This window comes from Mytilus galloprovincialis, chromosome 7 (genome assembly GCF_965363235.1).
Source record: "Mytilus galloprovincialis chromosome 7, xbMytGall1.hap1.1, whole genome shotgun sequence".
Lineage (NCBI taxonomy): Eukaryota > Metazoa > Mollusca > Bivalvia > Mytilida > Mytilidae > Mytilus > Mytilus galloprovincialis.
This window is the reverse complement of record NC_134844.1, coordinates 94,585,317-94,609,849: the sequence shown is the minus strand read 5'-3', so window position 1 is coordinate 94,609,849 and position 24,533 is coordinate 94,585,317. Positions and strand designations below refer to the sequence as shown.

The following is a 24,533-nucleotide window of genomic DNA, read 5'->3' as shown; positions in this document are numbered from 1 at the left end:
GGTGCATTTGATATGAGATTTTATAGATCATAGATACATGTATGTGTTATCATTGCGCAAATATCATAACAAGAAATACATAAAGGTATGTGCCAAAGTTAATATATAGTAAGCAAGATTATATAATTTCTAAATTTTAGCGCTTTGATTTCTCTTAAAGAAATTATTTTGTGTAAAATGCGATAGTATTATGTATGCATGTTTGAGTAACCAATTAAGAAATAAATTGACACTCTGAGATTGGATGTTTGGGTAGCCATAAAACCAGACTCTACCCAACATTTTTTTTTATATAGACATAGTGATACACGTTTCTTATATCAGTATAGAAAAACTAAATATTTTCTAAATGAATCTATTGAAACAATTATCTTTTCATTCCAGAAAACAATACATTATTGCAGAAAAGAAGTAATACGAAGACAATTATCCCAGGACATGCTTCAAAAAAAGATTTGAAGAAAGCTAAACAAGAACTTGATTTAAAAGAAAAAATCCAGACAAATCTCCAAGATATAATTCTTTACGTGTTTTTCACATTTATGTTGTTATTTGTTGTTCACAGCCATCGACCAGTGGAGAAATGTTTCATGCAGTCTCAAGATATCAATAATATCTTTATCCAAAATACATTAAAACATGTAAGTAATACAAACAAGAAAGAAATAAACAAAGGATCAATCATAAACCATTAGTCAATAGTTATCAAAGGTACCAGGATTATAATTTAGTACGCCAGACGCGCGTTTCGTCTACATAAGACTCATCAGCGACGCTCATATCAAAATATTTACAAAGCCAAACAAGTCAAAAGGCAAATTAGCTGTATTTGGCATAACTTTTAGGAATTTTGGTCCTTAATGCTCTTCAACTTCGTACTTTATTTGACCTTTTTAACTTTTTTGGATTTGAGCGTCACTGATGAGTCTTTTGAAGACGAAACGCGCGTCTGGCGTATATACAAAATTTAGTCCTGGTATCTATGATGAGTTTATTTAGACTGAACAATCTCATAAATCCATCAATAAGATACAACTAAATTTTTTTTTTTTAAACAAATGAGAATTTAATAATCTCCATTGGGAGCGAGACAGGATAAGCCAACAAATAAGTTTCTCCTGCTTTTAATGCATCACCCGTCTTGTTACTAAATCTTGTACACAGATAAAATCAGGGGAGACATTTTACAATGTTTTATTGGTTAACTGGTTTTGACAATGTTTTTTTTTAAATGAAGACCCAGTTTTCTTTTGTAGAGGTCACGGGTTTTTTTGTGGGCAACGTGAACATGCATTCTTACATTGTCTGTCGAAAAAAATCCAAATAAATTTCATGTAAAACAAACTGTTGTCGTGTTAAAATTTATTTTAATCGGGTACTTTTCATAATAAGGAGGACACCTTTTTCGAAAGCGAAACGTATACATTCTTAAACTATCTCGAAACTAAGTTTAAATGGAATATAAATACACAATGTACTCTCAATCATACAATGATAACAATTATCTTATAAAATCATACTAGATTTAAAATTAAGAAGATGCAGTATGATTGTGTCATCATAATAATTTAGTAACATTAGTAAATAAAGGCAACAGTAGTATACCGCTGTTCAAACTCATAAATCCATGGACAAACAACAAAATCGGGGTAACAAACTAAACTTAGTAGTAACTCGACGGGTTTCGAATGTGGAGCAGGATCTGCTAACCTTTCCGGAGCACCTGATATCCCCCTATTTTTGGCGGGGTCCGTGTTCCTTAGTCTTTAGTTTTTCTATGTTTTGTCGTGGGTATTATTATTTGTCTGTTTCCTTTCTTCTTTTTTAGCCAAGGAGTTGTCAATAGTTTCAATTTATGAGTTTGACTGTCCCTCTAATACCTTACACCACTCTTTTATAACAGTAGTAAAGCACGTTTACTTACAGCTTCATGTAAAATATTAACTATCAACTTATTTATTTGTTGACGGACGATCAGGAAAAGAATTTAAACTGATCTGCACTAATTAATCATGCATGCAACCATGTTAGATATTCTGGTACCATAAGATAATGGTTTCACGTCTTTGTCTCGCATTGCGACGAGACAAAATACCAATTGATGAGAATAAACATGATAACCAAACTCACATACCTTTAATTAAGCGGGTATCTCTGTTTTCTCTTTTTGCATAAAATATAAAGATGGTATTTAAAAGGGTTTTATTGTATCAGTGGCGAATTAAGGGGGCTTATAAAAAGGGCAACCCTCCCTCGTTTTATATGATTTTTTTTTAAAATTCATAGCATCCAATCGTGGTTTATATTCCGTGTAATGCAATTACTCAACGTTTAAAACAACATAGATTCGTTCATATATATATATATATATATTCAATTATAAACTTGTTTAAATGCTCCTATATATGTGCAATTATAAATTTGTTTGAATGTTTATCATTTGTCAACGCACGATAATCAATACACAATGGAGATCTGATAAACCGTTTATTTATAAAAATTGTATCAGTGGCGAATTAAGGGGGCTTATAAAAAGGGCAACCCTCCCTCGTTTTATATGATTTTTTTTTAAAATTCATAGCATCCAATCGTGGTTTATATTCCGTGTAATGCAATTACTCAACGTTTAAAACAACATAGATTCGTTCATATATATATATATATTCAATTATAAACTTGTTTAAATGCTCCTATATATGTGCAATTATAAATTTGTTTGAATGTTTATCATTTGTCAACGCACGATAATCAATACACAATGGAGATCTGATAAACCGTTTATTTATAAAAATGTCTATATGGTGATCACGTGAAAATGTAGATAATGTAAGAAAACAATTGCCACATGCAGTTTGTGCATCAAGTCTTTACCCTCATCCATGAGACGATATTTAATGACAGTCTAGCATTTCTAAATCAACTAATTGGATTTTCAGTGCATTTTTTTTGCGCAAAATGTTGGAATGACAATATTTTTTTTTGTTGCTTCACAAAGACACAACCGTTAAATCTCAAATGCTGGCTTGATCTGTCAAGATTGGAGAGTAGGGTACTGTCTCGTAATCCTTGGCTAGCGAAGATGTCATGAAAGTTGCAGTCTTTCCTATGATGTTTATAATAAATATTCTGAGCACTCAATTGTTCAGAATACTTCATCAAACAATTATAGATAAAACTACAAATCTCCCTCCCTTCAAACAACCTGTTATACAAGTAAATCACATATCAAATGTGCGTCCCTTAACTTTCCAGAGCCGTATCATGTTTGAACATTTAAATTTACACAATACATATCAATCAACGTATAGACGAGTTAAGTCTCAAAATTGGTTACAACCTTCAACTATCTGTATTTCGCAGTTGAAGTATTTCTATAGATACAAAGCTAAATAAAAATTACTTTTCTTCTTTTCATTGGCTTGTAAACTTGCTTTTAGACTTATAAAGTTATGTTCAACAAGCCATCAAAATCCAATTCAAATTTTCAAAAAATTGGGCTTCGAGCTTGTGGACTCAAAATTTAATAGTGAATGCTGTTTGAAATTTTAATTCTTATATCTAAATATTATTTTGTAGGTTAAGACACGTGGTGATATTTGGACTTATATCAACGAGAGTGTTATTCCTCCATTGAGTAGAACAATACCTTATGACATGTCAAAGAAGATTCCAGAAAATGATTTTCTACTAATAGGAAAATTTCGTCTGCGACAGATAAGGGTTAAAAGAGGTAAACAATATAAGGTCAATGTCAGGAAAATATCAACTTTTTTGTATGAAGCTGAGAAACTGGGGAAGGGCGGGGTTTCTAAACTTATTTTCATTCTTTAATGGACCCCTGATTGAGGAGAAAGTGTTCCATGATGAAATTGTCATTTTACAAAATATAGCTATGTTACTATTTAACTAGGAAATAAACAATAATAACAAAAATAACATAAACTAGTTCTTTAAATGTAAATATTTGATGCACATTTCTACATTAGTATTATAGTTTCACACAGTTATATTACAGATCAGATTTAGGATTACATACTTTTTATGGAGTAACCTGGTAAAATTATATCTGTCAATTCTTTTTCTAATTAAGATATTTTTTACAACCGAAAGGTTGCGCCATTATCAAACAACCTTTAGCTTGATGAATGTTCATGTAGTCTTGTCACTATTTTCAAAACTAATAAATTTAAAAAAAACTAAGGCTTTTCTACCTAAGGAATAGATTACTTAAGCTGTATTTGGACAAACTTTTAGGAATTTTGTTCCTCAATTCTTTTCAAATTCGTACTTTATTTGGCCTTTTAAACACTTTTTGTGATTCGAGCGTCACTGATGAGTCTTTTGTAGACGAAACACGAGTCTGGCGTATATACAAAATTTAATCCTGGTATCTGTGATGAGTTTATTTACTAACATCCGGGTATCTGTGATGAGTTTATTTATATTCACTGTGAATGTTTCTACATAAAAATAGAAAAAGGCATGTTTTCATGAACACCTTTGTTTTTTAGACAGCTGTAATTTCCCAGATAAGTTGAGGAAACTCTTTGGCTTGGACCATCTTGACATGAAATGTACATCTACATTGAACACGGTAAATGATGACAATGACAATTACAACAAGTCGTGGCAGATTCAGTCACAACTAGTGCCAGCCACTGATGAATGGTCCTTCCAAAATGCTTGGGACTTAGAGTCTGTACCATATCTAGGCGAACGGGCAATATATGGTGGGGGTGGCTACTTGGTTGACATGAACACAGGTCCTTCGTCTATTCTAAAGATTTCAGAGTTAATGCTTAAGTCATGGATTGACACAAGAACAAGAGCTTTTTTCATAGAATTCGTCTTGTATAATCCCAATGTTAACATGTATAGTTCAGTTATGATAGTGTTTGAGTATAGCAGTCCTGGTACAGTAACAACATCATTTCAGATATATACAACACCTTTATCCCACTACTCAACTAGTAAAGAAATTACCAGTTTGGTGTTTGAGATAGTATTTTTTCTTTTGACGATTGTCGTGTCTTATATTGAGATCAAAAAGATAAGACTGGTCGGTTTGAAAATGTACTTTAAAAGGTTTTGGAACAAACTTTCCATGTTGATGTTAATATTGTGCTATACTTCAATGGCGATTTTTATAGAGAGATTTAGAATGATAACACACATAATCCAGCAGTATAGAAGTGATGGTAAAGACAGCTACATTAATTTTAGTCTTGCAATCCTTTGGGATTGCATTTTATTTTACATTTTGGCTTTGTTAACCGTTATTATAATGATAAAACTACTGAAACTTTTAATGCTGAATCAGAAATTGAAATACCTATTTTCATTGATGGAACATGTAAAAAAACCTTTAAAATATTTCTTTTTTATCTATGTTATTTCATTGTTAGCGTTTGCGTGTTGTGGGCATTTGTTGCTTGGAGCATCATTAGCTGGTTATAGATCATTCGGAGACAGTTTGATGGTCCTTATAGAATGTACTTTCAGGATTGTCAATTATAATCAATATCTTGAATTTCATCCACAATTAGGTCCTCTTTTTATACTTTTGTTCATATTTATATTTGTGTTTGGTTTAATGAATATGTTTACTGTCATTGTAATGAATGCGCAGAAATCCTTAAGACAAAAAGGAGTAAAACATGATGACCAACTAACATTACTGATTAAGTACTTTGTGCAGAGCATCAGAAGAATGTTTCGATAATATAATAAATCAGTACTGAGTGCAGCATCAGAAGAATGTTTCGATAATATAATAAATCAGTACTCAGTGCAGCATCAGAAGAATGTTTCGATAATATAATTAATCAGTACTCAGTGCAGCATCAGAAGAATGTTTCGAAAATACAATAAATAAGTTTTAAGTGCAGCATTAGAAGAATGTTCCGATAATATGATAAATCAGTTTTAAGTGAGCCGCATTAGAGGAATGTTCCGATAATATAATAAATTAGTACTAAGTGCAGTATTAGAACAATGTTCCGATAATATGATAAATCAGTTCTAAGTGAGCCGCATTAGAGGAATGTTCCGATAATATAATAATAAATCAGTACTAAGTGCAGCATTAGAAGAATGTTCCGATAATATGATAAATCAGTTCTAAGTGAGCCGCATTTGAGGAATGCTCCGATAGTACAATAAATCAGTACTAAGTGCAACATTAGAAGAATGTTCCGATAATATGATAAATCAGTACTCAGTGCAGCATCAGAAGAATGTTTCGATAATATAATAAATGAGTTCTCAGTGCAGCATCAGAAGAATGTTTCGATAATATAATAAATCAGTTCTAAGTGAGCCGCATTAGAATAATGTTTCGATCATAAATTGAATCAGTTTTTAGTATAAAAAAACAGGAGAATGTTTCATTATAAATTGAATCAGTTCTTAGTATACAAAAACCAGAAGAATGTTTCGATTATAAATTGAATCAGTTCTTAGTATATAAAACCAGAAGAATGTTTCGATAATATGACAAATTAGTACTTGGTGATCAGCTTCAGATGATATTTTGATAACATAATGTATCAGTACTTAGTGAGCAGCTTCAGATGATATTTTGATAATATAATAAATCAGTACTTAGTGAGCAGCTTCAGATGATATTTTGATAATATAATAAATCAGTTAGCTTGCTAGTTTTAATTTTTATCAAACGCCATACTTTTGTGCTGACATGAAAAATCAAATGCATAGGTATTTGTTGGGACAGGTATTTTTTTTAGGTTTATGTTCATTAAGTATTTCAACTTTCTCTTGTTTGCAATGTTGTATAACTTTGTATCTCATTCTTCTTTCCAATTTTTTTTAGTGTCACTGATTATACTAATCGTTCCTTTAAAGTGGTACTACTGTAAGCACCTTGACTTAAATTGATTTGACTCGTTAAATGTTCATATAATTATTACAAAATATTTTCTTTGACCCTTGATAATGGTATAAAAATTCAAGAAAATTTAAATCACGGGCTTTATCGGAATAAAATCATGGATATATGTCAGTTTGACAAACACAAATAAAGACATTGAGAAGCTTATCATCTCGATAACAATAGAACGTAATAAAACGTTCAGGTGATTTTTACAGAGTTATCTCCCTGTAGTGTAATGTACAACATTTCAAAAGATTTCATCAAATCTACATGTCTTATGGTTTACTATATCAGACGCGAGCTAACCTGATGGATCTGATGAGTTCTTTTTGGAAGGAATAAGTTATAACAAAGGCTAAAAAAGCTACTTTAACAGAAACAGGTACATACATCTCATTTGATGACTTTGACATTTGGAATGCAAATATAGTATGGTGAACTGGATATCTATATTGTAAAAGTTATATAACTTACTTTTGTATTTTAAAAAGTAAAATCACAAAAATACTGAACTCAGAGAAAATTCAAAACGGAAAGTCCCTAATCACATGGCAAAATCAAATGACAAAACTTATCAAAAACGAATGGACAACAACTGTCATATTCCTAATTGGTACAGGCTAAACCTCTCACTATGTACGACAGTCTCATCAAATTCTGTTATATTTACAATGATCCGTGACTAAACAGACATACATAAAATAGTCAAAATATGGGTACAGCCGTCATCATCATGTTACAATTTTAAAAAGAAACAAATTCGCGTGTCTGACGTTAGAAAATTTATACGTCACATATTTTTGTCGTTCAATGTGTATACAAACAATTTTAAAATTTCCCATGGGCAATGTTAGCATACAGGGTTAAAAAATCAAAAGTAAGTAAGAATTAATTTTAGAAATAGACCAAGATTTAAAAGATAATGAAACTTTTAATCTAGTTTAACCGGAAAAGAGTGCAATCATTTCTTCTTTACTTTAAATTGGGATATTTTAATACCGGTCCCACATATTTACTTTATATTAAGGGGGTAGACCTTGGTTAAGGGAAATAACTCTTAAAATCATCAGTACGTTTGTGTCAAAAAAAAAATTACTAGTGCATTGAAAATGGACGATTAATTTAACATCAAAACATGTAAATAAACTAAAATTATAAAAAACAAGAATGTGTCCTCAGTACACGAATGCCCCACTCGCACTATTATTTTCTATGTTCAGTGGACCGTGAAATTGGTATAAAATCTCTAATTTGGCATTAAAATTAGAAAGATCATATCATAGGGAACATGTGTACCAAGTTTGAAGTCGATTGGACTTCAACTTCATCAAAAACTACCTCGACCAAAAACTTTAACCTGAAGCGGGACAGACGGACGAACGAACGGACGGACGGACGAACGGATGCACAGACCAGAAACATAATGCCCCTCTACTATCGTAGGTGGGGCATAAAAAAACATACAGTACTGACAATGGCTATATACTGCAGACTTTGAATTGGTACAAACAAAATTGCAGCTAGGTTAAAATTGTTCAGATCAGTATTTAGTTGTGAGGGCATTGTATTTCAGATATAAGATACACACTATACACAAAAAGAAAAGTTCAGTGACATATTAATGTTGTATAAGAAAATTGAAATGTAAGTGGCAAACTGTTTTTCCGTTTCCGCAAGACAGCTAGTTTGTAGGTCAAATAGTTAATTACATGTGACCCGGGGGTAACAGTTATCCTACTAGTATCGATTGTTGATTGCTTTCAGGAATAAATTTGATTATCAGGAGAAGTGAAGATTTACATAGAGGAAAATCAGGTTCTCAGGCTTAATGTATGTGTCCTTGTAAATCAAATTTGATTTTTATTATTTTTATCACGGTGGTACCTGTCTTCGTCGACAACATGTATAATCTAAAAGAAACTTTTTAGGAATTGAATCTTGTCCCTTTGGCTTGTTTAACTTCATCACAAAGATTAAAACTACACAGTTGTAACACGTTGTAATGATGTGCAATCCCTCCATCCAATAGTGTTATGGTTTCATATGTACGTATCAGCTTATTAACAGTTTCATACTATATAAAGGCAACAGTAGTAATCCGCTGTTAAAAAAAGTAATAAATCGATTGAGAGAAAACAAATCCAGTTTACAAACTAGACCCAAGGGTTACACATCAACCATAAGCATGACAAGAGACAAATACCGGAGCACAGAAACACTGAAGAGCAATACAAACAAATGTCAATGCAACATACATTGAAAAGAACTATAAAATAGCAGATGTCATATTCCTGACTTCGTACAGGACGTTTTTAGAAAAAAAATTATAATGACTACAATCAGGATAACATGTTTTTCATCTTTTGATCATTGATAGTACAAAAGTATGTACGACGCGACCATGGGACACCATATCAGAATAAGAAGATGAGATATGATTGCCAATAAAACAGCATTCAACCATGGCTTACATTTCCTTGCTTGAGGGTTGCTGCTCAAAAGGAAACTAATAATCAAACCAAAAGTTTCAAGAAGTGAAGTTTAACAAAATGGACGAAAGATACCAAAGGGACAGTCAAACTCATAAATCTAAAACAAACTGACAACGCCATGGCTACAAATGAAAAAGACAAACAGACAGACAATAGTACACATGACATTAAATCATCCCTCAGTTAATTTTACGGACGCCATAACGAATCGGTTGACCGTTATGGAATATCTGTTTCGTAGATGATAGCCGGTATAATCCATATGAGGGACGAAAGACATCAGAGTGACAATCAAACTCATAGTTTGAAAATAAACGGTCAACGCCATGGTTAAAAATAAAAAGACACACAGACAAATAATAATACAGAAGACACAACATAGAAAACTAAAGACTAAGCAACCCGAACCCCACCAAAAAATGGAAGTGATCTCCCGTATTCTGGAATGGTAATTAATAAGTAGATCCTGCTTCATGTAGCACCCGTCGTGTTGCTTATGTTATTACAAATCCGGTAAATAGTCTCAATCGGTGAGGCACATTGGTGAAAAGAGAAGGGTAATAAAAGTCATAACTGCATTCCACTCCCTTTTTCCCGAATTAGACTTTTTACATATTTCTAAAAACACGAAGAGCAGGATCTGTTTACCTTTCGGTAACACCTGAGATCATCCCCAGTTATTGATGAGGTAGATGTTGCTCAGTCTTTAGTTTTCCATAACACCTCAATAAATGTATTGGAAACATAACTTCAAAATAATTCAGGATTTTCTTGACGCCTAAGATAAAACATGGGAAAAGGTCGAAATGGCCGCTTCGTCAGAAAGGGTCAAAGCACTCAAGTATCTCATAAAACGACGACTGTATAAGTTTTAAAAAGGGTAAATGATCAACCATTGGTGCAAAATAACCAACTGTTTATTATATATAATGACGAGATATAAAAAAGTATATAATATAGTGAAATATAAAAAACAATAATTAGAACGCCCGACCGTTCGGGTCTATAAGTCACTTAAAACATTAATGTAAATGGTACGACGAACACAATGAATAAGTTCTTTTGGAAATTGTCAAAAACTTTCAATCATATCTTAATAATGATGAAAAGGATATTGCATAAAGATTTTAATTTAGGTACTAAGTTATATTAGTACAGATCGCTTTTGCGCTGTCGTGCTGAATGGCCAAAACAATCCGGTTTTTTTTGGCGGGAATTCGACATTATGGTAGGTACAACACTTGTAGATAAAACCAAAAAGAAAAAAAATGCATTCTAGTTCACTACCGATGAACTGTATGAAATCATATAAATGTTAATATACAAATTGTATGATATATTGATTGTTTTCCCGTACTCACATGACGTAGTATACCCAGTACACCACACAAAATAATATAAAAGATATAGGAAATATGACGCGAGAAACATTGTCTATTGTCTTGGCTTTCTTGTGACCAGTCATTGGTTGTCTTGAAACATTCCTTTCCAACTTTTCCTGTGGTAAGAAATAAATGATGAATAATAATTATAAGGGAACAGTGTTTGTGTTAATAGACGAAATCAAACTCCTGCCGTCTATGTTTTAATCGTCAATATGGAATTTACTCACAACATCGATAACACACTATTATATTATATCTATAATCTTACTGACTATCATAACATGATGCATTAAAACTAGGGGCCTATCAAGGAGGGTGGTAAAGGGCTATTTTCGTGCAACGTGATCGCCGTTTTTTATTTCACGTTCAACGTGTTTTTACTTTTTTATTTGACGTTCAGTCGGTCAAGACGGGTGCCTCGTTCAACGTGTTCTGCTTATTTAATTTTACGTGCATCGTGATTTTCAAAGTCTTATTTTGCGTGCTCGGTATTTTTTAAATAAAATTCAAACACTAGGCAGGGATCGTCAAGAAATACTTTTTTTAAAAGCCGTAAACCAACTCTATCATAAATGTGTATACTTAATCAGGAATATCAAGTAAAACAAAGAGTTAATATATACAAGAAGGCAGTGACTCAGTCACCAAAGGTTCAAATTAAAGTTTTTATTTTTCGTGCAACGTTCATTACAGAAATTATTTCACGTTCAACGTGAACTTATGTCTTATTTCACGTTTTCTTCGTGCAAGCACCCCCACCCCCTTTACCACCCTCATCAAGTGATCAAGTTTTCTTTTGCAGAACTTTCATTGATCTTTACAAAATACAAATGCCAACATAAACAACTTGTTAGCTTTATCTGTGATTTGTGATTCATTTCAATCGTTCATCATCAATCTCTTCGTGTGTTGCAACCTTTCAGATTTTTTTCTCAATACGTTGCACAAGGACTCAATTTGCAGATTACAATTTGGACAGTCTATGGTGAATTGTCGTTGTAAGAGGGGGCAAGGGGTTTAACTGTTATGCTGTTATGGGGCAATTTAATTCTTTGTTATCTGTTATTTTGAAAATATAATTGCTGTTAGCTGTTATTGTCTTATTCTTTGTTAGCTGTTATTGGGCTTTTAGTTTTTTTGTTATCTGTTATTGTGATAATGTATTTGCTGTTGACTGTTATTGAAAATTGAAATGTTAGCATTTTTTTTTGACAGTCAATATTCGGTATAAATTGAAGATCATTGGACATTGGGGTCTACCACTACTAATATGTTTGTCCCGTATTCAGAAAAGGATTCCATTAACATATACCCATCACAGAAGTGAGGTCTAGGACAATTCAAGTATATCTTATATTTATCCTTTGTAATAAATTCCATTTTTTTTATGAATGTGTATTTAGAATTATCTTATTTTTTGTATGAGAATAATGTTCCTTGTTTCCCGTACGAACATATTAAATTAAAACAATTCTTAATATGACAAAAAGGAAAACATATGGCCAGGAATATCTGACAAGGATCTCAATTAAGGACTAGGTCCTAACAACCACTTAACCTTTTATATAATATGGTACATAGACTCAGCTCTGTGATTCTTTTCAAAGCAGAACCAAATGCATTGTACAATGAAAGTTCCAACCATGTACTTGGTTCCGAAGCTGCACATAACTCATAACAAATAAAGATTTATTTCGTTTCAAGCCATTGTTTCCCGACTAAACTATGTATTCTAATTACTAGTACACTTGGTAAAATAAAAAACCTCAGCTGATAAAAAATTGTTCAAATAAGGCCTTTGAAAATAGTGGAATAAATTGCTTTTGGGGTGTCAATATTCGTTCGAAGTACTTGATAAATTGCATGCTTATAATTGGTGCTTTTGATTTTTCTACCCTATATACCACTTTGCCTCATAGTCTTATTAAGATAAATTCACACACCTCATTAAATGGCCATTTAAAAAAAGTCAGAATATTCAAACTCTTTTAGGTCATTTTTTTTTATTAGCAACAAAGGGAGCTTCAGTCAATATATATAAACAATACAACAACGTTTCATGAGAACTGCTGAAAGCATTTTTGAGTTATTTTTGAAAACTAGAAAATATCACCTTTTTCTAATGAAAAAAATCCCTTAACTCAATAACATAAAATCTAAAATTAATAAAAATCGAAAGGGAGTTTACAACAATAGATATAAACATTTCAGCAAAGTTTCATGAGAACTGCTGAACACATTTTTGTGTTAATGTCTGAAAACTGGAAAATCCCCCCTTTTTAATTAATAAAACCCGTTAACTCGGAAACGTAAAATCTAAAATTTATAAAAATTGAAAGTTACCTCAAGTTAATAGATATAAACAATTCATCAAAATTCCTTGCTTTGTGAAAGCATTTTTGAGATATTATCAGAAAACTGAAGAAAAAAAAACACCAATTTTATTGAATAAAAACCCATTACCCAGAAACTTAAAATCTAAAATTTATAAAAAAAAAAACAAAAAGGGAGCTCACGTCAATAGATATAAACAATTTCCAAAGTTTAATGCAAATTGGTTAAAGAGTTTTTGAGTTAATGTCCGACATGTTGACAACAGACGGACAACAGTATACCATAATACGTTCCGTAAACGAGCATATAAAAAATATTATAATATATTGAGTAGTAATTTAAACACATTCTAGATACATAAATTAATACTAAAAACATAGTCATAGAAAATGGAATGCATTACAAAGGATTATATCCGTAATAAGAAATACTGATTTGTCAAAGACCGAATTATTTTAATATTTCATTTACTGTTATCTGTTTTTGTCCATTTTAATTTCTTGTTATCTGTTATGAGCCAAATCAATTTGCTGTTTTGCTGTTATTGGGACCCCCTTGCCCCCCCCTCTTGTAATTAACGTATCAACCCGGAAGTTTTCGAATAACAAAGTTGTCTCCCATTTGGTCAATTTGATTGAAAAAAGACACGTTTTTCAGAACTTTACATAGCGATGGCTTTCGCTCGGAAATTTGAATATTTTGACCTGAATGAAATGATATTCGAGTAAGGGTGTCGTTGATTGGAAAATCAATGCATGTTTCTGATAGAATTTTATTAGAAATTGAGTGTGTTCGTAAGGTAAAAAGTTAAATAGAAATATTTTTTTAATTAGGATGGGTAAGCCATTCAAATCGGCGACTTAGATCCCTTGAGGATTTTTCAGTATACGGATGTGGATAATACACTGCACATACTAGAAAACAAAGAAATAGTTATGCCATCGTTTAAACCCCAAATAATGTAATACCAACAGACAGGAGATGGAGTGTTGTCTCATTGGCATTCACACCAGATCTTTTATCTGAGAAATACCAAATTAAATAAAAACATTGATAGACGAAATTTTAATCTGCTAACCGATTCCCTAGGCACGTTTGTTTTAACAAAGGGACATAACAACAATACTAACGTTAATTGAAATAAATCACGCCTACTAATCCCAAATGAAAGATACATTGTCTCCAATGAAATTGCTTTTAACCAATCATATTCCTAGAAATGTAAAGACTAAGAGGGTAAGATAGTTCGAGATATTGCGCCAAAGACCAGGCTGATATCTTCAGATAGTTCCTCTGAATCAGACTTCATACGCCAATAGATTTTAGAAGAGTCCTTAAACAAACAGGGAGCATTCTTCTTAGAATGAAATTCAAAACAGTGTAGCTGTGGCCATTGATTGACACATTAAATTCATCCATTGACTGGGACAATTTACGTGAACGTTTGTCTGTAACGACCACTTTTCACGACGTACCTACGATAGACATTTAAACTGTGGGGTCACCAAAGGTTTCTTAACGCCTTTAATTATAAAATAGTTCGAAAAATTAATAAGGAATAACCTTTATGTTTTGATTTATATAATATATATAAATCAAAACATCGTGTTATTTCTGATTAATTTTTCGAATTACTTTATTTATGTGTTGAGAACCATTGGTGATCCCATAGTTAAAGTGTCTTTAAAAAGTACATAGTGAGCAGTGGTCGTTACATACAAACGTTCACCTAAATTGTCCCAGTCAATGGATGAATTCAATGTGTCAATCAATGGCCACAGCTACACTGTTTTGAATTTCATTCTATTCCAACCAGAAGTGGCAAATGCTTGCTGCGAATTCTAACATCGTGTATGTATATGTTCCACGATAAGGTCAAGAAGGTGTGTATCCAAATTACCCTGACAATGACTAATTATACTTCAAAAGGCAACTTAAAAATAAAGTTTAAAAAAAGCTGTACAGGAAACTAAAAAAGTCATTCTTGCAGTCTTGTCCGAAAACAAAATCTTATTTTCCAAATGTGTATAAAGTATATTCAAATAAGTTAACGTGACGGTACCGAAATTGCACCTATCTTGACAGTTTTTTCAACAACGCCTTTATATGAAAAATTTTCATTTTGTGTTTATTTTGTAGCCGTATCCTTCTTTATTATATAGGTAAACAAATTTGATTTTCAATTCATATGGATTCATAGAAAAAAATAGTGTGAACTGACCTCCAAACCATCAATGATTCTGCAATGAGGAGTACCCACATTGCATCCATGCTTTAATTCGCATCGTCAAAATCCGAATAACAGAGCTTTTGTTTATTTTTTTCTAATATTTTAAACAATTGGATATTTATCCATGCATACTCTTTTTTTTTTAAGAAATGGATACTTGGAACATATTGTATTTGCTTATTTTAAAAAAAATGACGTTTTGGTGACGTCGCATGGCGACGTTTCGATAGATTTTGCATTTTTAGTAAACTCTTCATCTGTTGATAATTTCTGTCAACGTTTTGTGTATATCTAAATATATTTACCAATTTTGAAAGACGTGCAAAATATCAAATCATAAAAATACAAGTTGTTTAGTCTCTGGGAGATCTTGTAAGATTTCTGCTGCTATTTTTTTTTTTTGCTAAATAGGTGCAATTTGGGTACTCGTTCCAATTTGGGTACCGTTACGTTAGACAAACAATATCTCCTTAGTTATATACTGAAATCTCGTCGAAGAATACCTACCAGACAAGGTTTACTTTCTCCATTTCCTTTGAGTCGAACACTTTGAACTCGTCTGATCTGCCGCCGTTCCATTACGTTTACAAACGCAAATTCTAACAGCGCAGCAAATACAAACACTAAACAAGCTCCCATCCAAACGTCTATAGCTTTAATATATGATACTCTCGGAAGTGACGCAGTACCCGCTGATCTCTGTGTCGTCATGGTTAAAACAGTGAGAATACCTAACGAGATTCGTGCCGGAACAGCGTCGATCGTCAACCAGAACGAGACCCAGGAGAGAAGGACAATCATCACGCTAGGTACAAAGAACTGTATCATATAATAACCAATGTTCCTTTTAAAGTGAAGATCCAGTTGTATACAACTAAATGATGCTGTAAAAAACATGGTCCTGGTTAATAAAATGTAATAATGATAGAAAGTCTCAATCTTAACAAGTAAATGATTATGATGCTGTAACAAACATAGTTTTAATTGTTAAAATGTAAGTAATGGTAAAAAGTCTCTATCTTAACATGGAAAATATACATGTTTAACGTTAAGCGGCAAATATAACATGTATAATCCGGACGAGAACATATCATATATGATGGATTGGGACAGTTAAGCAGATGCCATCATGATTTGTTTGACCGTTAAGTTATATCTGTATCACAGATTTCTTTCGAATGTGATATTTTTTTCGAAGCATCAAACCTGTTCTCATTTCTTTGTTAATGACCTTTAGTGAACTTGACATGTCAAGAGTTTTTGGCATTTCACAAAGGACTGGACTGGCTTGACTTGAGGTGTAGGAACAACGTTCATGCCAAAATCGCGAAAGTCAATCAGTTTTTTTTTCTTGTTTCTCAATCTTGTGTTTTAAGTGCGCTGATTTTTTATTATTGTTTTCCACATTTTCGTTTCTATAAATACAATGGATGTATCTGTCCGTTTTCAACGCATAGATTCGTGCAAACATTCAGGGACAGAGAAATATTTTTACATTTATTCTGCGATCAGTTATGGCGTAATTATATTATGGAAGAAGGATTAAAACCTGGAATAACATTAACGGTACCAAATTTCCTGCACCTGCAGAACACTCACAACAAGGAACGCTGGGAACCGGGTTCACTCAGAAACAGGAACAATCTGAATCAGTAACCCCTAGAACCGGGGATATCAGAATCAGATAGTTTGACTGTCCCTATGGCCTCTTGTAAATATACCTCTTTTGTTAGGCTAGATATATTTAATTTGAACCATCAGGATATACGGTTTTGTTCCATACACATTTCTGTGAAATATTGACAATTGTTCATTGCTCAATAAAGATATCTATTTGACACTATATAACATACAAGATACACGTACCATTCCCGTTTGTTCCATAGCTTTCATTACATTCTAATGTATCATTTCCAACCAATCGGAATTGTGGCAATTCAAATCTGTTACTTTTTTGAACCGCCGAATCGTTTTTCCATTTAAATACTATTCCGTTAGTTGTAAATGCAACTGCAAAAATACAATACTAAAAATCAACTACTTTGTGTAAAATTAATTCTTTAAAAAGAAATTATAAATAAAGATTTCATAAAATGAATAATCAAAATCTCAGTATTTTTTTCTTTTCTTAACAATATCAATAAAAAGTGATGGTTAATTAACATATAGTCCTTTGATTTCAAGTTTTATGTCATTACATTCATTCTGCAGTAAATGAGTAAACTACACTTAATATTGTTACATTAATGGGGTTTTTGATTATGTGATTACTTGGCCGTTTTTTTAATGATTATTTGATTATTAAGCCAAATATTTCATGATTATTTGATTACCTAGGACTGTATTTTTAGTTTATGATTATTTGATTACTAAAGATAAGCAAATATCTAATGATTATGTGATTATATTGGCAAAAAAATGGTGATTATGTGATTACTAGGACCCCCCCCCCCATGAGGGGCCTCATTAATGATATGTTTTGTTAAACCTTTGAATGTCTTTTCTAGGGTTTTTTGGTATGTTTCGTATCTGCTTTCATTGTGTGAAAATAAATACTTCCAATGCATTCTAAAAAAAGAAGATGTGGTATGATTGCCAATGAGACAAATCTCCACAAGAGACAAACTCACACAGAAATTAACAGCTATAGGGTCACCAGACGGCCTCTTATAATGAGCAATGCCTATACCGGCTCAAATAGGCTAGTGGATGTCACTTAATTTTCAGCCATTTAATCAACTCTAAACTAGGTATTCCTCAGTGACCCAATCGTGTTTAAGAAGATTTGTATTGGACGTTGTTACGCAATCACCAAGCAATCGCTTGTATGCTTTTAAAATTAAGAAACCATCACAACTGGTTCCAAAAATGTTTGCTTATCATTACTCCTTTGAATCTACGAGTCCAATAGACTTTGAAAACAGACAATACATCAAATTGAATTGGAAATGTAACCCCCTATCCCCGTTCTTTTTTTGTAGTTTATTTTGTTTTTAGTTGAAAAACGTTAATACGTATTATATTTACTAAAGTATTACATAAATATATATGAAGATTGAAGGGAAATAAAATAAACAATTTACTGTAGAGCAATAAAGTCGAACGTTTCTCTTGTTTACTGTAGAGCAATAAAGTCGAACGCTTCTCTTGTTTACTGTAGAGCAATAAAGTCGAACGCTTCTCTTGTTTATTGTAGAGCAATAAAGTCGAACGCTTCTCTTGTTTACTGTAGAGCAATAAAGTCGAACGCTTCTCTTGTTTACTGTAGAGCAATAAAGTCGAACGCTTCTCTTGTTTACTGTAGAGCAATAAAGTCGAACGCTTCTCTTGTTTACTGTAGAGCAATAAAGTCGAACGCTTCTCTTGTTTTGTTGCAACCACAAATGTATATGTTCTGGCAAAGTACATGTATCCCTTTTACGGCCTATAATTTTCATAGATTATTTGTACAAAAGTTATTAGCGGTGGCGTTGTCAGTTTATATCCGACTTATGACTTTAAATGTTCCTTTGGTATCTTTCGCCTGCCTTGGGCTAATAACATGCTTCTAATGTACAGTAGTTGTCGTCTGTTTATGTAGTTCATACATGTTTCTCGTTTTTATATAGATTAGACCGTTAGTTTTCTCGTTTGAATGGTTTTACACTAATAATTTTTGGGGCCCTTCATAGCTTGCTGTTTGGTGTGAACCATGGCTCCGTGTTGAAGGCTGGTTTACTTTTATAAATTGTTATTTGGATGGAGAGTTGTCTCATTGGCACTCATACCACATCTTCCTATATACTATTTACATACATTTAATGGATCATTTACTTATAAATTTTCAGACATATACTTACAGCTTTGAAGATACAACGAACATGTCTGTTCATCCATAGGGTATTTGTACAGATCCATAGGACAAGAAGCTTTCAAGGAAATCCTGGGGAAAAATAACTTATTAGATTGGGCAATAAATTATAATCACAAAAATAACAAATTAGATTGGGCCATAAATAAAAATCACAAAAATAACCTATTAGATTGGGTCATAAATTAAAATCACAAAAATAACCTATTAGATTGGGCAATAAATTAAAATCACAAAAATAAATTAAACCTTACTCTTATATTTACTTAGCTCTAAAGTGTTTATAATTACCGTAACAAACATCCAAACAAGACGACGGATAACAACAGATTAACATACTTTATTGAATTTATTTCCACAGGCACCTCTATTATATCTCATTATATACATACATATTTTTTTTTAGTTTAAATAATTTGGTATTGATTTCAGATCTTCAAACTAGTTCACTAGTCTCATTTTCTCCTCCTTGGACTAATCTGTTTAAGGTACGAAATCAAAAGATCAATGTAAGATAAAAAAAAAAAAAAAAAACTTAATTCAAATAGTTTGGGGTGAGGGTGTTGAACTGCTGCAAGAAGTGGTTATCTGACATTGATTTTTACATATATCTATATGTGTCAATCAATTTTTCCCAAATTAATTTAAGAGGGGGTGGGGTCAGAGAAAAAACTATGCGAATTAAGTTTTTTATCCTTCATTGAACTTTTGATGTCGTCCCTAAGTTTTAAACGTTTATTTGATGTTTAGAGATCTTGAATTGGACACAGATGATTGACATGAAACCAACCAATTTTGAGACGTATACATGAACGAATGAACAATGGTATCCACTAATGTCCCCTCCGCTGTGGCAAGGGCATTTCAAGACGGTATAGTTTATAGTATGTCAATATTGACTTAAAAAATTATGTAAATATCAAAAACTCTTAACCACGACCAGACGACTCTTTCATTATCTTGCAAAAGAGTCAGAATTTTTTTCAAAAGAAATATTCTTTTTTCACCTTGCGCTATTTTAAGTAAAACACATAAGATTTTTTTACACAATTATTATTTTATTTCTTTAGGCAGATTAATCATTTCTATCTTTTTTTAGGGGGAAATGCCATTTATTGTCGGTTCTTACAACACCCCTACTTTTGCATGAGTATTTTTTTGTATAAATTTGAAGTATTGAAAACTTACATAAAGAATGTAGTATTGAGTAGTACTTCAAAATAATTTTATAGTACCATAATTTCCCAGTGTTGGTTTTGTACTTCAGGTAGATAATAGCAGTTTCATACTTTTAAAATAAATGTGTAGTACAGTTTTGGTACAAACTATTTTCGTACTAAATAACTTCATCATAGATACCAGGACTAAATTTGGTATATACGCCAGACGCGCGTTTCGTCTACAAAAGACTCATCAGTTACGCTCGAATAAAAAAAAGTTAAAAAAGCCAAATAAAGTTCGAAGTTGAAGAGCATTGAGGACCAAAATTCCTAAAAAATTAGCCAAATACAGCTAAGGTAATCTATGCCTGAGGTAGAAAAGCCATAGTATTTCAAAAAATTCCAAAATTTGTAAACAGTAAATTTATAAATATAACCATATCAATGACAATTCATGTCGACAGAAAAAGTGCTGACTACTGGGCTTGTGATACCCTCGGGGACATAAATCTTCACCAGCAGTGGCATCGACCCAGTGGTTGTAAATAAACTCATCATATATACCACGATGCTTATTATTTCTTATACTTTTAGCCAAATTGTTTATCATTTTATAGAGAAAAAAACCCGAAGTACTATATATAATATAATATTTATTGCACCTTCATAGTACTACACAAAACGGGTATTTGAAATCTGTAGTACAAATCTAGTACTGTTAAATGATGATAATAAAAAAGTACCGTAACTAGTTTGGAAGTACTACATTACTAGTAAGCTATTTAGGTACACTTTCAGTAATATACAATAATTATACAAGTTCACGCGCAAAAGAAACTGATTATGCCATTTAATTTTCTTTACACCCACCCCCTTTTTTTCCCTCTCCCGAATTTCAAGTTGTCGCCCCTTTACCATCAGTAGTAATTTTGATCGTTTACCTTAATCTGTACACAATTCTGCCGTCGCTGAAGAGATGTAACATTTTATTGGGTACAGTCACATCATGGAAAGATGCAACCTTTTCATTGGTAAAGTAGAGATCTGGTACCCATATTTCTTTGATTAAACCAGCATCCAGTTCAAGATATTCGACGTCAATAAAACCATGGAAATCTAAACGAGGATCTTTCCACTCCTGCTGTACAAATGTGTTCATTGTAAAATCCTTTAAAAAAAGAAAATCCTTTTTGATAAAGTTTAACATGTTTAATTTCAATTTCAATCTTTTAAAACAGTAGTAAATATATCCACCTGTACGCGTTATTTCCTTTATATTTCCACTTGTACGCGTTTTTTCCTTTATACATCAACTTGTACGCGTTTTTTTCTTTATATATCCACTTGTACGCGTTATTTACTTTATAGTTATCCACTTGTACGCGTTATTTCCTTTATATATCCACTTGTACGCGTCATTTCCTTTCGGAGTGGCATACAGTTTCGTCACTGATATAGTGCGAGCGCAAATGGCATACTTATCTATGCTTAAGGTGGAATCTGTATAGATACAAAAAAAAGAGAAGAAGATGTGTTATGATTGAAAATAAGACAACTCTCCACAAGAGACCAAAATTACACAGCAATTAACAACTATAGGTCACCGTACGGCATTCAACAATGAACAAAGCCCTTACCGCATGTATACATGTAATCTATTAGGAGCATAAACGAAATAGCTGTTAAGCGGACAACAAATGTCAACATGTTGAAAAATACAGCATTAGATTTGCCTTTACTTATTAAGGGCACACTCAAAGTTTTCAAAACGAATAAACTATGTACATACGCTACTATAGACCCGATCTATATATAAAGAACTGTGAAATGATTTAAATTGAAATTCATATGCTTGTCTAGATTTTTATGATGAACAAACGTTCTGATATCATATTTAATATTTGAAAGATGATATTCCAGGAACCAAATTTGAAACCTAGTAAAACAGAATTCCTAAAATATAACGAGTTATCATGGTAATGCTAGTATGTTCAAATGCTTATCAGAATGTTCAAGTACTAATAATTACATTAGATGTATGTTTCATTATAATACGTTTTCTGATTGGCCATACTACAAATTCGCGTTATTCCTTAAACAACTTCATTACTCAATAAAATTTATCATTCATAATGACACGTGGTCCCACAATAAAGTGCACAGGTAAATTTAAATAAAAACTTGATAAAAATCGTGTTTAATGTTCCAAGCTAAAAAAAAATGTAATTATAAGTATTGAATGCTTCTTTTTGTACCTTCAAAGGATTGTAAAAGCGTTAAATTGACCGTACGCACATTTTTAGAATGAAGTGCTTCCGCGCTTTATACAAAATGTACTTCGGTCAACGCTTTTACACCTCAATGAAATTACAAAAAGAAGCATTCAATTTTAAATCAAACTCAATACATGCGTGGCAATAGACAGAATTAGTGGTATACAATATTCTAATTTCGTGCAATAGTAGTGCTTTTCTTAATTTTATTTTTATCTGGAACGCTAAAAGCTAACTATTTCAAATCCATCGAAAAAAAATTCCTATTGTCGGTCTTCCACAATTTATTAAATTGGTGCGCTATATAACACTTGACGTGGTTTCTACTACGAGTAATTATAGATTTGATTTTTGATATTCGACGGATGACAATATTCCCAAATAAGCTGTATGACGAGCTTCTTCTAGTATCGGCTTTCATAGAAATTATCATTATGTTAAATCTAAACTAGAATGAATCGTTAATAAACAAAGGAGAAAATCAATTAATGCAGTAACTCTCAATCTTGAAATGTGTACTGGGCAGTGTCCGATAGATTTTACATGTATGTGTACTGCGCAGTGTCCGATAGATTTAACATGTATGTGTACTGGGCAGTGTCCGATAGATTTTACATGAAATGTGTACTGGGCAGTGTCCGATAGATTTTACATGTATGTGTACTGGGCAGTGTCCGATAGATTTTACATGTATATGTACTGGGCAGTGTCCGATAGATTTTACATGTATGTGTACTGGGCAGTGTCCGATAGATTTTACATGTATGTGTACTGGGCAGTGTCCGATATATTTTACATGTATGTGTACTGGGCAGTGTCCGATAGATTTTACATGTATGCGTACTGGGCAGTGTCCGATAGATTTTACATGTATGCGTACTGGGCAGTGTCCGATAGATTTTACATGTATGCGTACTGGGTAGTGTCCGATCGATAGATTTTACATGTACGCGTACTGGGCAGTGTCCGATAGATTTTACATGTACGCGTACTGGGCAGTGTCCGATAGTTTTTACATGTATGCGTACTGGGCAGTGTCCGATAGATTTTACATGTATGCGTACTGGGCAGTGTCCGATAGTTTTTACATGTATGCGTACTGGGCAGTGTCCGATAGATTTTACATGTATGCGTACTGGGCAGTGTCCGATAGTTTTTACATGTATGTGTACTGGGCAGTGTCCGATAGTTTTTACATGTATGCGTACTGGGTAGTGTCCGATCGATAGATTTTACATGTACGCGTACTGGGCAGTGTCCGATAGATTTTACATGTATGTATACTGGACAGTGTCCGATAGATTTTAAATGTATCTGTACTGGGCAGTGTCCGATAGATTTTACATGTATGTGTACTGGGCAGTGTCCGATATATTTTACATGTATGTGTACTGGGCAGTGTCTGATAGATTTTACATGTATGTGTACTGGGCAGTGTCCGATAGATTGTACATATACTTTGAATTCATTTTTTTTCGTTGGATACCAATTTTCATGGATTTCGTGGGTACAGGTAAACCAAATTCAACGAATGACACATTTTCCATAGACTTGTATGCGGGCATCACCAAAACCACGAAATTAAATATCCACGAAAGGGTAAGTTTTCCTCAATCAACGATAATTGGTATTCACGAAAATGAAGGATTTCAGAGTATAACAAAAATGACTAATTAGGGAATTTTATTGGTAGAGTTACTTTAAGAAACGAGCTTTCTCGACCATTCGATGACATCCTTAAGCTTTATCAACCATTCGATGACATCCTTAAGCTTTCTCGACCATTCGATGACATCCTTAAACAGGGTGCCGTTTGTTGCTGAATATCATAGTAGTTTTTTGTTTATTGTTTTGCACATAAATCAAAACGTTATCTTTCACCGTTGAATTGTTTTACATTTGTCATTTTAGGGCTTT

At 32.6% G+C, this 24,533-nt stretch overlaps 1 protein-coding gene across 3 annotated transcripts in view; it reads right to left on the bottom strand.

The window, feature by feature from the left end:
- Window positions 1-10,285: 10,285 nt before the first annotated feature.
- LOC143084012 (glycine receptor subunit alpha-2-like) overlaps window positions 10,286-24,533 on the bottom strand; it is a 55,566-nt gene continuing 41,318 nt past the window's right edge. For all 3 annotated transcript variants that reach the window (XM_076260424.1, XM_076260425.1, XM_076260426.1), the window contains exons 5-9: window positions 21,285-21,511; window positions 19,173-19,255; window positions 17,200-17,343; window positions 15,841-16,217; window positions 10,286-10,882 (exon numbers count right to left, since the gene is read on the bottom strand). In XM_076260424.1, the coding sequence (XP_076116539.1) occupies window positions 10,742-10,882; window positions 15,841-16,217; window positions 17,200-17,343; window positions 19,173-19,255; window positions 21,285-21,511 (972 nt within the window). In that variant the 3' untranslated portion in view covers window positions 10,286-10,741. The remainder of the gene's footprint in view (window positions 10,883-15,840; window positions 16,218-17,199; window positions 17,344-19,172; window positions 19,256-21,284; window positions 21,512-24,533) is intronic.